An 11,716-nucleotide genomic window follows, 5' to 3' on the forward strand; every position below is an offset into this window, starting at 1 on the left:
TTTCTATACATAAAAGTTTAGGTGAATTAAAGCTCACTCAAATTAGAGCATGTCTTTAGACTTAAAAAAATACTTACAGAAGTGTTTATGGATAACTTATCAACAAAACCCTCATTATTGACAAAAAGGATCACTTTTTTTGGCTAGGCACAAGTATCTTTTTATTTAAAGTAATTTTGTTCGAGGCACTGTTATTGCTAAATGTGAGCACTTTTTTTTTTTTTTTTTAGCTAAGCATAAGCATTCTCTTGTTGAAGACAATTTTATTTGAGCCACTATTGGCCACTAAATATGAGCACTCTCTCAGTAAAAATTTAAATATTGATTCATTATGTTATGAGAGACTAATTCTTTCTGTTAGACTTAACTCTGTTAGTTAAATGTGGGCAATTTTAGTTTGGCCTTATTTATTCACAAGTATTTGGGTCCTCTTACCAAAAATAATTAAGTATTTGGGCGTAGCCCTGTCCTCTTTATGTAAATTGGGCTTCATGTTATTGGTCAAGGCCTAACGAGCCCAAGAAAACCCGCGAAAGTGCCCGCTGACAATTTTAGGCGTCAGGGCATGCGAATGCTAAACCTTCGTTCTGTGAAAGATAACGTTATTGTCCGTTCGGTAATCCCAGAGACGGCTTCTCTGCTCTTCTAGGGTTCCTCAGTTCTCCGAAGAAGTATTCGTCTTTTGTCTACATATTGTTTTCATCAATCTCACACTACTCTGTAAGTCTCATTTTGGTTCGGTGTGCAAAAAGTTATCTTCCCTTAATTTTCGTGTCTGAGTTTTCATGAACGAATTACAAATTTTCAGTCTTGTTCATGTTCACGACATGTTGCTGAATTTTTTTGGGGTCTTTCTTCATCCCAGGTTTGCTCATTTACTCTTCATGTGAAGGAATATGTATTCTTCCAGAGGAGGCAGCGGATACGGGCAGTCTTACGGGGGTCAATCCGCATATGGCCAGAATGTAAGTCTTTCGTTCTTTCGATGGGTTTGGTTGGAATTTTCTCGAATGAGGTGGTATTTATTAACACATTCACAATCACAAGGCATATGATACTCTCTTTAGGCTTTCTGATCGAATTGCCATACTTCACTGTTTTCAATTGTTTTAGCACGTATGCAGAATTTGTGTATGTCTAGTGTGAGGCTTCTTTGGATTTTCTTCCTCATGTGAGGAGTTTCTTTGCATTTTCATTCCTATTTTACAATGAGTAGGTTGTTTTATTATTCAATATTGACTTGCCATATTTCTGACAGAATTGTAATGGTTCAATGTCCTATTGTTGGCAGTTTTAAAATATCTCCTACGCGGAGCTTTTTATATTGTTTTTCTGAACAGAGAAGTTTTTCTATTTAATATTTTATCGTGTTCGTTATACAAATCAGATTCATATTGGTATCACTGTAGTGTGAAACGGAGCTGAGAAAATTTATTGTATTTTATGTCATGCTGCAAGCTTGATAATATGAGGGTCTGATCCTACTTTTTGTGGTATTTATATAGCTGGGTTCTGGTTATTCTGGTGGAACTGTTGGAGGACCTGATGTGGGTCAACATTCTGTGGCTTCTCGGCATTCAGCAATATTAGGAACTTCTCAAGAAGTTGATGTTAGTGGGTATCGGGCTCATTCTTCCACTGCTGCCCAATACGGGGGACAGTATAGTTCTGTTTATGGTTCAGCTGCTTTGAGTAGTGCGCAGCAGGTTAGTGGGTTATGTCTTTTTTTCAGTTAAAATTATTGAAAAGTAATTTTTATAGATCTTCTTCTGTATCCCTCCCACGTGTTGAGGAGTAAATTTGACATGACTGAAACTATTGCATGCGTATTAAATATTCTAAAGAAAATTAACCTGATAGTTAGTGAAGAATGTTGATGCATTATATTAATTATTAATTGTTAACTATTAATTCCATTACTTCATTCATTCTAGGAAAAATATATTACCTCATTCTATATCTTGTAGTTAATTAATATCTTGAAAATGTAAGCACCATCTGTGGATATGGTGGTTCTTAAAACTGATTTCGTTTTAAGTTTTGCTTTTGCATTTTTTCCTTTAAGTGAATTTCCCTTTGATATTAAATTCTGGTATAATGACTCTCAGTTATGGGTTATTGGTAACTGTTTTTGTTGGGTTTTATTTAGAAAATCATGTAATTATTTTGTGAAGGTTCCTTCTTTGAGTGCCAAGGGGCTGGGGCATCGGCTTTGGAGGGTCGTGGGGGTTATGCTGTGAGTGTTTCTGATTCACCTAAGTTTGCTTCTGGTGACTATCTCTCATCTTCAAGCCACGGATATGGTCATAAATCAGATCAGTTGTATGGCGATAAAGTTTTGGACTATTCTGGAATTGATAGACGGCAATATGGTGAGCGGCAGAGTGCTTATATGAGTAGGGACTTACAGAATGATCCAACTGGTCGATATGCTGCTGATCCTGTAGGTTTTAGTCATCAGCATCAGGTTAATGCTTATCCCATAGCAAAAAATTCTAGCAGCTTTCTATTTTCTGAAGTTTTTATTTAAAGCATGAGAGATGGAAAAATATTGTAATATTGTGATCTTTTTATATTGTAATATTTCTTTCTCGATGTCCAGCAACCAGAAATATATGATCGCATTGATCAGGCAACTTTGCTTCGACAAGAGCAATTGCTGAAAGCTCAGTCTCTGCAGTCTGCCTCACTTGATGGGAGTACCAGGTATTTATCTAATTAACGTGCGTTGTAGTTTTGTTCAAGTGCAACCATATTCCAGTTGTGGTTACTTAAGATAATATCATTGACTATTATTAACTAACCTAGAAGGCCTTTTCTCTGGTGTAAAGAATGCCTAATTCTTTGTAAATTAGCTTGGTAATCTTATTATATTTCTGATGAAACTGGACAAAAGCTGCTCAACAGTGACTAGCTATTTTAAATGGTACAAGTATTTCTCCTGCACTGAGTAGCACATTTCTGGCAGACAAACTGATTATCTTGCAGCAAGGGCTGCTGCTAGTCGTCATCCTACACAAGATCTTCTGTCTTACGGGGGAAGGATAGATGCTGAACCCCGTGGTTCATCATTGCTTAGTGCTGCTTCATATAGTGGTCGACATGCACCGTCCATATTAGGGGCTGCTCCAAGGAGAAGTGTAGATGATCTCTTATATTCCCAAAGCGCTTCAAATCCCGGTTATGGAGTGAGCTTGCCACCTGGAAGGGACTATGCTAGCGGAAAAGGACTTCATGGGAGTGCTATGGAGTCAGATTATTCTGGAAGTGTATTGTCGCGCTCGGTGCACAAGGACCACAAGGATGATCGAGCTAGTTATCTTCGAGAATTTGAGCTCAGGGAAGAAGAGCGTCGTCGGGAGCGCTTGCGAGAGAGAGAGAGGGAAAGAGAAAGGGAGAAGGAACGAGAACGTGAACGAGAAAGAGAGCGTGAAAGGGAGCGCATTTTGGAGCGGCGGGAGAAGGAAAGGGAGCGAGAGCGCAAACGAGCATTTGATGCTAGGCGTGAACGAAGCCCTTTGAGGTCCTCAAAGGATCCTCGTGCTACTTCGAAAGGTCCTAGAGGTGCTTCAAAAGATCCACGTGGATCCTCTTTGACGAAGGAGGCTAGATCTTCACGTCGAGACTCCCCACATCATGAAATTTCTCATAGGTGGCTGTTGGTGATTTTGAATTTTTTGTTTGCGTCCTACTCTGGTTCTGATATGTTGCTGCTGGTATATCTTGCAGCCTTTTTTAAACTAACTTGGTGTTCTGTTATGCTGAAGGCACCATTCACCTGTTAAGGAAAAAAGGAGAGAATATGTCTGCAAGGTAAAAGGAAATATAAGATCTTGGTTGCTTCATCATTAACAGAATGTAACGCTGCAAGGAACTAGATTTTTTGTTGTGTTTACGGTGTGGAGATTTGTGGCTGAGGGCTTGATAGTCATAGTCTTTCTGATGACAGCACTACTACTAGCCTGCACTCCATTCTTTCCTCATGCCCTCTTTTATCTGGGGATTCTCTTGTTCGTCTAATTCTTTGTGATCATAAAGTATGTTGCATTACGTCTTGCTTTCATCTTCTTCTATATCATAGTGCTTGATTGACTGTATATCCTCAAATCACCCTTTTTTGGGATCATGATAATTCTATCATCTTCCTTGCTCCTCCGCTTAATGATCCCCTCCTAGACCTTCCTGCTGGCCGCTTCTTAGCTCTGTTATTCCTTATATCGTTAGCCTTTTTAAGACTAGTTTTCCACAGATTCAAGACTAGTTGAAAAAAGGCTTATAGGTCTGCAAGAATTATTGGCCTCTGATGCTAAATTGAAGTTACTTCAAGAGCTGTAAATTGATCTGTTAAACTTAAATCCTCTTATACTGTGGGTTTATGCTGTCTGTCTTACTTCAGAATTACATTTGAGACCTACCCGTGGCTGAAATGGTGCTGTTAATGCTTTTAGTGTTTTATTTAATTTAATCTGCTTATTGAACAGGTTTACTCATCCAGTTTGGTAGAAACTGAGAGGGACTATCTCTCATTGGATAAGCGATACCCTCGGCTCTTTGTCTCCCCTGAATTCTCCAAGGTATAGCTGTGCTATGATTTCCTTTTCTCTGATCATGATCTTTGGATGATGAGTTGACAGTATTATTGAAAATGCCACAGGCTGTTGTGAACTGGCCAAAGGGTGATATCAAACTGTCTATCCATACTCCTGTCAGGTACCTTTTCTCTTGGTCAGTGCCATGTCAATTTCCATTATGTGCAACACTGCATTATGCGTTAAACATGTGATGTAATTTTGAAATTCTATTAATTACCAGTCTGATTTTTGATTCTGGAGATGAAAACCAAAACAGGATTTCTTTTTTAACACTTTTCTTGATTCTCAAGAAAAGCAATTACCATTAGTTACTTTTAAACTACTGGGAGAATGCCGTACGGCGTAAGAAATATGTAAGGTGGTATCTTCAACACATGGAATTGACAAATGGTTTTAATTTTAGGGAATAATTTCCAGTTTTTAAGGTTGTAGGTAGTTTTGTGAGAGGCTAAGTTGAAATGGTCATATTCATATTACTTCCCCGTTTTCTTCTGTTATATTCTGTATCCGTAAATGTATGTCTAGTATTTTGTAGCAAAATGGTTTCATTCACTGTTCATCCACACGGAAGTGATGATACCAAAACAAGATACATGTATATATATTTGAAATGAAATTCAAATAGCAATAAATAATATATACTATTAAAATTTGAAAACACTTTATGCATTATTTTCCTTATCAGGCAAGGATTTCTTTCGAATCGAAAAATTGATGGTTGCTTTTGTCTCCCCCCCCGGGTGATTAGTTCTAAGGGTTTCAGTTGTTCATCATTTCTTTGCCTTTTTTTTTTTTGGTTTGGTTTATTATGAGAAGAGAGAAGAAAATTAATAAATATGTAATGTTTAACTTTTTGAGTGGAGCAGTTTTGATCATGATTTTGTTGAAGAAGAATGTGCTACTGAGCCTAAAGATTCATCGTCCATGAAGCTTTTAACGGCATCGCCTGCAAGTGTGGAACAACGAAATACAGTTTGGAATGCTAAAGTAGGTTTATCTTTGAACTTTGTATTTTACATTTTTGATTGAATATGACGCGGATCATGTTATCCATTGGAATTCATTTGTTGTGCTTGTTATTTTATTAATTTTTTTGCTTGGCTATATAATTACTAAATTACCGAATGTTTACGAACTCTTTGTTACAAAACGATACTGAATGTCTAAAATGTAGTTTTGATATTTTTGCATTTTTCATGAAAGCTCAATCTGGGCAAAGATAGGAATTTTAATCTGAAATATTTTTTAATATGAATTCATTTATGGTTAAACATAAATAGCCCGTAGTCTGATTTTTCTTTTCTTGGTATGAAGTAATGCAGAATTGTAAAATGCAATAGAATTAAATTTTACACTTGCCAACTGCTTCGGGTATTACCAATTACTGGAGCTGGATACGTGAATGGTTATTATGAAAATTTTTATCAATTCACCTTCACTTCCATAATGAATCCTCAGCCTCCATTGTGTTTTCTTTTGGCAGGGAAGACACATGGGTCTTTCTAAATTATGGTTTCTCTTATATATGTGCTTTAGAGGGGCTAGTTATCCATTGGTTTCTTATATGTCTGTAGAAGCATCTTATTGTAAAGAAAGACTTTGTGCATCCACTAACTACTATTTGACGAATAAATTTACTCCGTGTCAGATAATTTTATTGAGCGGACTTAGCAGGAGTGCTCTGGAGGATCTGTCATCTGATAGAAGTTTTGATGATCGCATCCCTCATATTTGTAATATCCTCAGGTTTGCTATCCTTAAGAAGGACCATTCTTTCATGGCAGTTGGTGGGCCATGGGAATCTGCAGACGGGGGTGATCCATCTATTGATGATAACTCGTTGATCAGAACAGCCCTTAGGTTTGTGCTTAATACAGGACTATCGGTTTACAATATGCTATCGACAAGTGGCTTGACAACACTTTCTTTTATTTTGTAGGCGTGCCAAAGACGTTATTCAACTAGATTTGCAAAACTGTCAGCGATGGAACCGTTTCCTTGAGGTACTGATCTGTTGTAATACAAAATCTTTTGTTTGTTTATTTTCCTTTTTGTTTGTTTATTTTCCTTTTTGTTTGTTGAGAACTGACATAAATCATTAATGTTCTAATAAGATGAATAGCAACCTAATGGGTTATTTAGCTGTTATGCCTTGTGTGCATAGTTTTGGTTTTTGTCTCAAGCTTCTTAACGTTTATGTTGATTAAATTTTTCCCTAATTCTGTCACAAAAAGACACCAGCACACAAAATCAGTCAACTTAAGGACAAGTGCCAGAGGGCTGATGTATTTGAACGCATAATTAAGGTCCATCAATTCATATCTAGGAATGAGTAGATAAATAATATATCTGTAATTTTAATCATATCTTCTAAATTCTTTTTCTTTGTTGCTGACAAGTTGTTATTATTGTGAATAACTGAGCTAGATTGCTTATCACTTGTGAATAAATTCTTTTGCAACTTCTTGAAGAAGCTTAATGCATGGTTATGACCTGGGATTTCACCTGATTTCTGTACAGTGTGAGATTGGTAATTCCATTTGGTCCTATCAGCCTTGTGTGATTTATACCTCATTTCCAAAGTCTGAATTTGTTGGCATTTAAACAAGAAGGCAATAAACTATCCCTATAGGTTTCTGAACTCAATCTATTTTTTGGAAGATGAATATTATGGACTAATAGTCTTCTGGGGACCAGTTAATTTGGTAATATAAATTGTTGGTGTGGAAGAAACTAGTTATTTGGGAACAAAAGGCTATGAACTTCTTTATAGCGGCAACAAACCTTTTTACAGCCTAATGTGGTCTTATGTTTTGGTTGTGTAAATTGACTTGGAAACCGTAATCATTATGGCTTCAACTTTGCAGATTCACTATGATAGAGTAGGCAAGGATGGTTTGTTTAGCCACAAGGAGATCACTGTATTATTTGTTCCTGATTTATCTGATTGCCTGCCTTCACTGGATGCATGGCATAACCAGTGGCTTGCGCATAAGATGGCTGTTGCAGAGAGAGAGCATCAACTTCCATTAAAAAGAGAGGTCTGTTTCTATAAATGAAGTTGCCATGTTCGTTCGTGATTTATTTTTTCTGAATTGGATTGTTAAGTGGGAATATTATCTCATCTTGCTTCTCCTGTCTTAATAATGATTTCATGTGGTATCAGAAGTCAAGAGATAACAAGGAAGCTTCCAAAGGTGAGTGGGCAAATTCCTTATCCTGTGCATGCCATTCTATCTTTTATTTCCTCTTGTTGATCCATTTTCCCCTTTATGCTTACGTTTTATTTTGCTTCTTATAATTAATTTGGAAAAATCAGACAAGAAAGAATCTGCAGCCTCAGGACTTCCTGAGGATGTCAAAAAGGAGAAAGGCAGCAAAGATGTTAAGAAAGAAGAAACTAACAATGACCCAGCTCCAGATGACCGGGCTGATAATGCTGAGGAAGGCAAGAATATTGAGAAAAAGGAGCAAGAAGAAACAGCCACTGCCAAGACAACTGGTGGTGTGAAGTCTGTGAAGAAGAAGGTCATAAAGAAGGTTGTGAAGCAGAAAGTTGCCAGCAAGACTAATGATACTGCTGGCAAGCAGCTAGGCAAAGTGAATGAGAAGGATAATGCTGACAAAATGACTTCAGATGTTCCTGTTGAGGATAACAAATCTTCAGAGAGCGGGGATAAGAGTGGGGATGCTGCTTCTGCTAAATTGGTTGCTACAGAGGATGCTTCAGTGGGGAAAGGAGATGCTGATGAGGTGAAAGATAAGAAAGAAATAAATGGCTCCGAAGATAAACTTCAAGATAAGCCTGATCCACAGTCTAATGCAGCAAATGATTCTGGCGTGAAAACAAAAAAGAAGAAAATTATCAAACGTGTACCTAAAAAAAAGGTGATTGCTGGGGCATCCAAGCCAGAGGCTTCTGACTCTAAAGATGAAGGGAATGTAGTGTCTGCTCAGGCGCAGACTGACCCCCAAAGTACTGCCAACCAGACTGACCCTCAAAGTACTGCCAAGCAGACTGTTGATGCCAACAACTCAGTGACTGAGGCAAACAAAACTGAAAAGACAGTTCCTAAAATAAAGTCAAAGCCTGCAACCCCTGGTAAGCAAGATAAGTTAGGCGACTCAAATAAAACAGAAATAAACTCTGACTTGGATGGAAAAAAAGTTGAAAAAGGGACTGGTGAAAAAAATGCGTCTGGGATTGATAAGCAGAAATCCTCTGAGGACAATCATAATGGAAAGGGTAAATTGAAAGATGGTGACAAGTTAAAAGAGGTGAAAGCAACAAGAGAGAGAGATGGAAAAGATGAATCTAAAAGCAAATCTACTAAAGAAGTGAAAGATAAGAAGAAGTCTGATGAACCTCCTCGGCACCCTGGATTCATTCTCCAGACTAGAGGGTCAAAAGAATCCAAGGTACGATGGTAATTATAGAAAAAATCATTGTAAACTTGCTGTCTTAAGTGCACTAGTCTAAGTATCTTATTGCTGGTGCAGCTGCGTTCATTGTCACTTTCATTGGATTCACTATTGGATTATACTGACAAAGACATCGAAGAATCAACATTTGAGGTTTGTTTGCTTGCTTTTATTTGCTTTCGTTTTATTACTCAGAAGTTTTTTACATGACATTTTTTTTTGGGCAGATTTCATTATTTGCTGAATCAATTTATGAAATGCTTCAGTATCAAATGGGATGTCGAATTTTGACATTTCTTCAGGTTGGTTAAAATATGATTTGTTGATTTCTGTCTAATTTGATTATTCAGAGGTGGCATCCTGAACTAAAAATTTTACCCCCCCCCCCGGGTGTGTAGAAGCTGCGCATAAAATTTGTGATGAAAAGAAACCAACGAAAGAGGCAGCGAGAAGATGGGCATGAGAAAGACAATGTGAAAAATTTGCCTGTGAAACGGCCAAAGGGTGATGATCTTTCTGAGAAAACTGAGCTCTCTAATGTGGACAAAAGCACAACAACAGTAGATGACGGGAAAAATGCGAAAAATGACAACTCTGATGTTAAGGGGGAGGACATGAAGATGGATGATGTAGAAGAGGAGGAGGAAGATCCAGAGGAGGATCCGGAGGAGGATCCAGATGAGGATCCTGAAGAATATGAAGAAATAGAAAATGAAAGTCCTCGGCACGATTCATCTAATGAGGAAAATGCAGGGCAAAAGGCTGCCACGAATGTTGAACCTGATAAAGAAGCATATGAAACTTCCAAAGGGGAAGATAAGGTTAAAGAAGTAGTAAAAGAATCCAAGTCTGATGCTCATTCAAATGAAGAAAAGGAAGATAAAATGGATAAAAGTAAGAAAGAAGTCCGTACTGTTAAGGAGGCTACTGTAGACAAAGAATTGTTGCAGGTATCTGCCTGTGCATTTTATATTCTTGTTTTGTTTTATTCATGCGAGTAATATTTTAGTTTTTTTTTTTTGGGGTATATTGATGCATTTGTTTCTAATTTTCAATAGGCCTTCCATTTTTTTGATCGGAATCGAGTTGGATACATTAGGGTAAGGACTAGTCATCTTTTGCTGTTTCTTAGTATCCACGGGAGAATGTTTAAGAAATATATATTGCTTCATCTTTTACTGTTTCTTAGTATCCACAGAAGAATGTTGAGAAATATATATTGCTTTTCAGGTTGAAGATATGAGACTGATTATCCACAACCTTGGGAAATTTCTTTCTCACAGGGATGTCAAGGTGAATACTCTCTGAAATGCTTATGCTTTATTCCCTGAACTTAAATTCTGTCTTGTTTTTAGTATGTTATGCATATGTTCACATCCATACGAGACCTGCCTTCTAACGTTTTACTTAAAATCAGGAGCTTGTACAAAGCGCATTGTTAGAGAGCAACACTGGGAGAGACGATCGTATACTTTATAACAAGCTGGTTCGAATGGTTGAAATTTGAGACGTGATGCCCCCCAGTCTCCAAATTTGTGGGCTTTGAATCATAAACTTCCCGTCTTATTGGTTGGGTGGGGATGCCTCGTGTTATCAGTGTCTTGTACATGATGTCAATTATGTGTTGAGGGGGAAACTTCTCTTTAAATTTTATAAATTATTGAGACAGATTTCAAATATGGTGGATAAATTTTTGTATGCCATTGTCTTTGCTTAAAAATTAATGGTGGGAATTCAATTAGCCAAGCTAGTCTGCATGTGAAATTTGTGTTTTAATGTTCACTTGCGGCTAATGCACGATGAATAGTTAAATTTAGCGTTTGTTCGTCTTGAAAAGACTAGTTAAGTGTAACAATGGAACTTAGCCCAAAAAAATTAGAACATTGAAAGTTGGGACTGAAAGGTCAAAATGAAGAACACAAATGAACGGTAACCACTTTGTATTTATGAAATATTGCCTGCAGTTTTAGTTTGTACGGTAAATTGTACTACTATATTTAAAATCAAAAGTAAATCAAAATCAAGGTATTTAACAATGAAGAATCTAAAATGTACAGTAGACGTATCATTACACCAAGTTATTTTAATTGAATAAACTATCCAAGATACCAACAAAAAAAAAAATCGAAGAAATTAAAACTATTAAGGTGAGGGCAAGGAATAAAAAATTGGATTGGGTGCTAAATTGGTTCAGGTAGTGATTTAAGAGGTAGTGGATCAGATCGAGTTAAGTTGGGGTCAAACTGATCATTAAAATAATATAATTTAATTGAAAATAACAAAATATAACAACATTAATAATTATTAATAAGAAAATATAAAAAAATACAATAATAATTTGATTTGTAACAATAATAAGTTCATTTAAATTTATAGTGACTGAGATATTAAGGAGCTGAATGAGAAAAAATAAAATCAGTAGTAACATGATTATTAAAACCGGTTCATCACTGGTTATGCTTGGTTTTTTGTTTCATAGGTGAAGGTGCAAAAACATCTTTTATTTTTAAAAAAGTTAGAATTGACCTAAAAAAATATTTACAAGGGAGGATCATAAAAATTATAATTATGTGGGGAGACCAAATATTAAAATACAATAAAAAAATAATACTCCCTCCGTTTCTTATTATAAGAGACGAATAACCGAATTACGTTGATAAAAAAAACAGTTAAAATTAGTTAAGAACAATCAATGTGTAAAA

At 36.5% G+C, this 11,716-nt stretch overlaps 1 protein-coding gene across 1 annotated transcript; it reads left to right on the forward strand.

Moving 5' to 3' along the window:
- The first annotated feature begins 603 nt into the window (after nt 1-603).
- Nucleotides 604-10,778, forward strand: LOC114740983 (protein SHORT ROOT IN SALT MEDIUM 1). Its single transcript, XM_028929237.1, is given in 22 exon segments — nt 604-720; nt 866-965; nt 1,506-1,706; nt 2,175-2,202; nt 2,205-2,467; nt 2,603-2,706; nt 2,969-3,652; nt 3,768-3,813; nt 4,482-4,574; nt 4,655-4,710; nt 5,459-5,579; nt 6,241-6,452; nt 6,532-6,595; nt 7,460-7,633; nt 7,759-7,787; nt 7,901-9,011; nt 9,093-9,167; nt 9,242-9,316; nt 9,413-9,964; nt 10,073-10,114; nt 10,245-10,307; nt 10,432-10,778. Coding segments are annotated over 21 exon segments (4,152 nt in total). The 5' UTR covers nt 604-720; nt 866-896; the 3' UTR covers nt 10,522-10,778.
- The last annotated feature ends 938 nt before the right edge of the window (nt 10,779-11,716 follow it).

Source organism: Neltuma alba, unplaced genomic scaffold, assembly GCF_004799145.2.
Source record: "Neltuma alba isolate B1F8T4 unplaced genomic scaffold, ASM479914v2 tig00003226_pilon, whole genome shotgun sequence".
Classification (NCBI taxonomy): Eukaryota; Viridiplantae; Streptophyta; class Magnoliopsida; order Fabales; family Fabaceae; genus Neltuma; species Neltuma alba.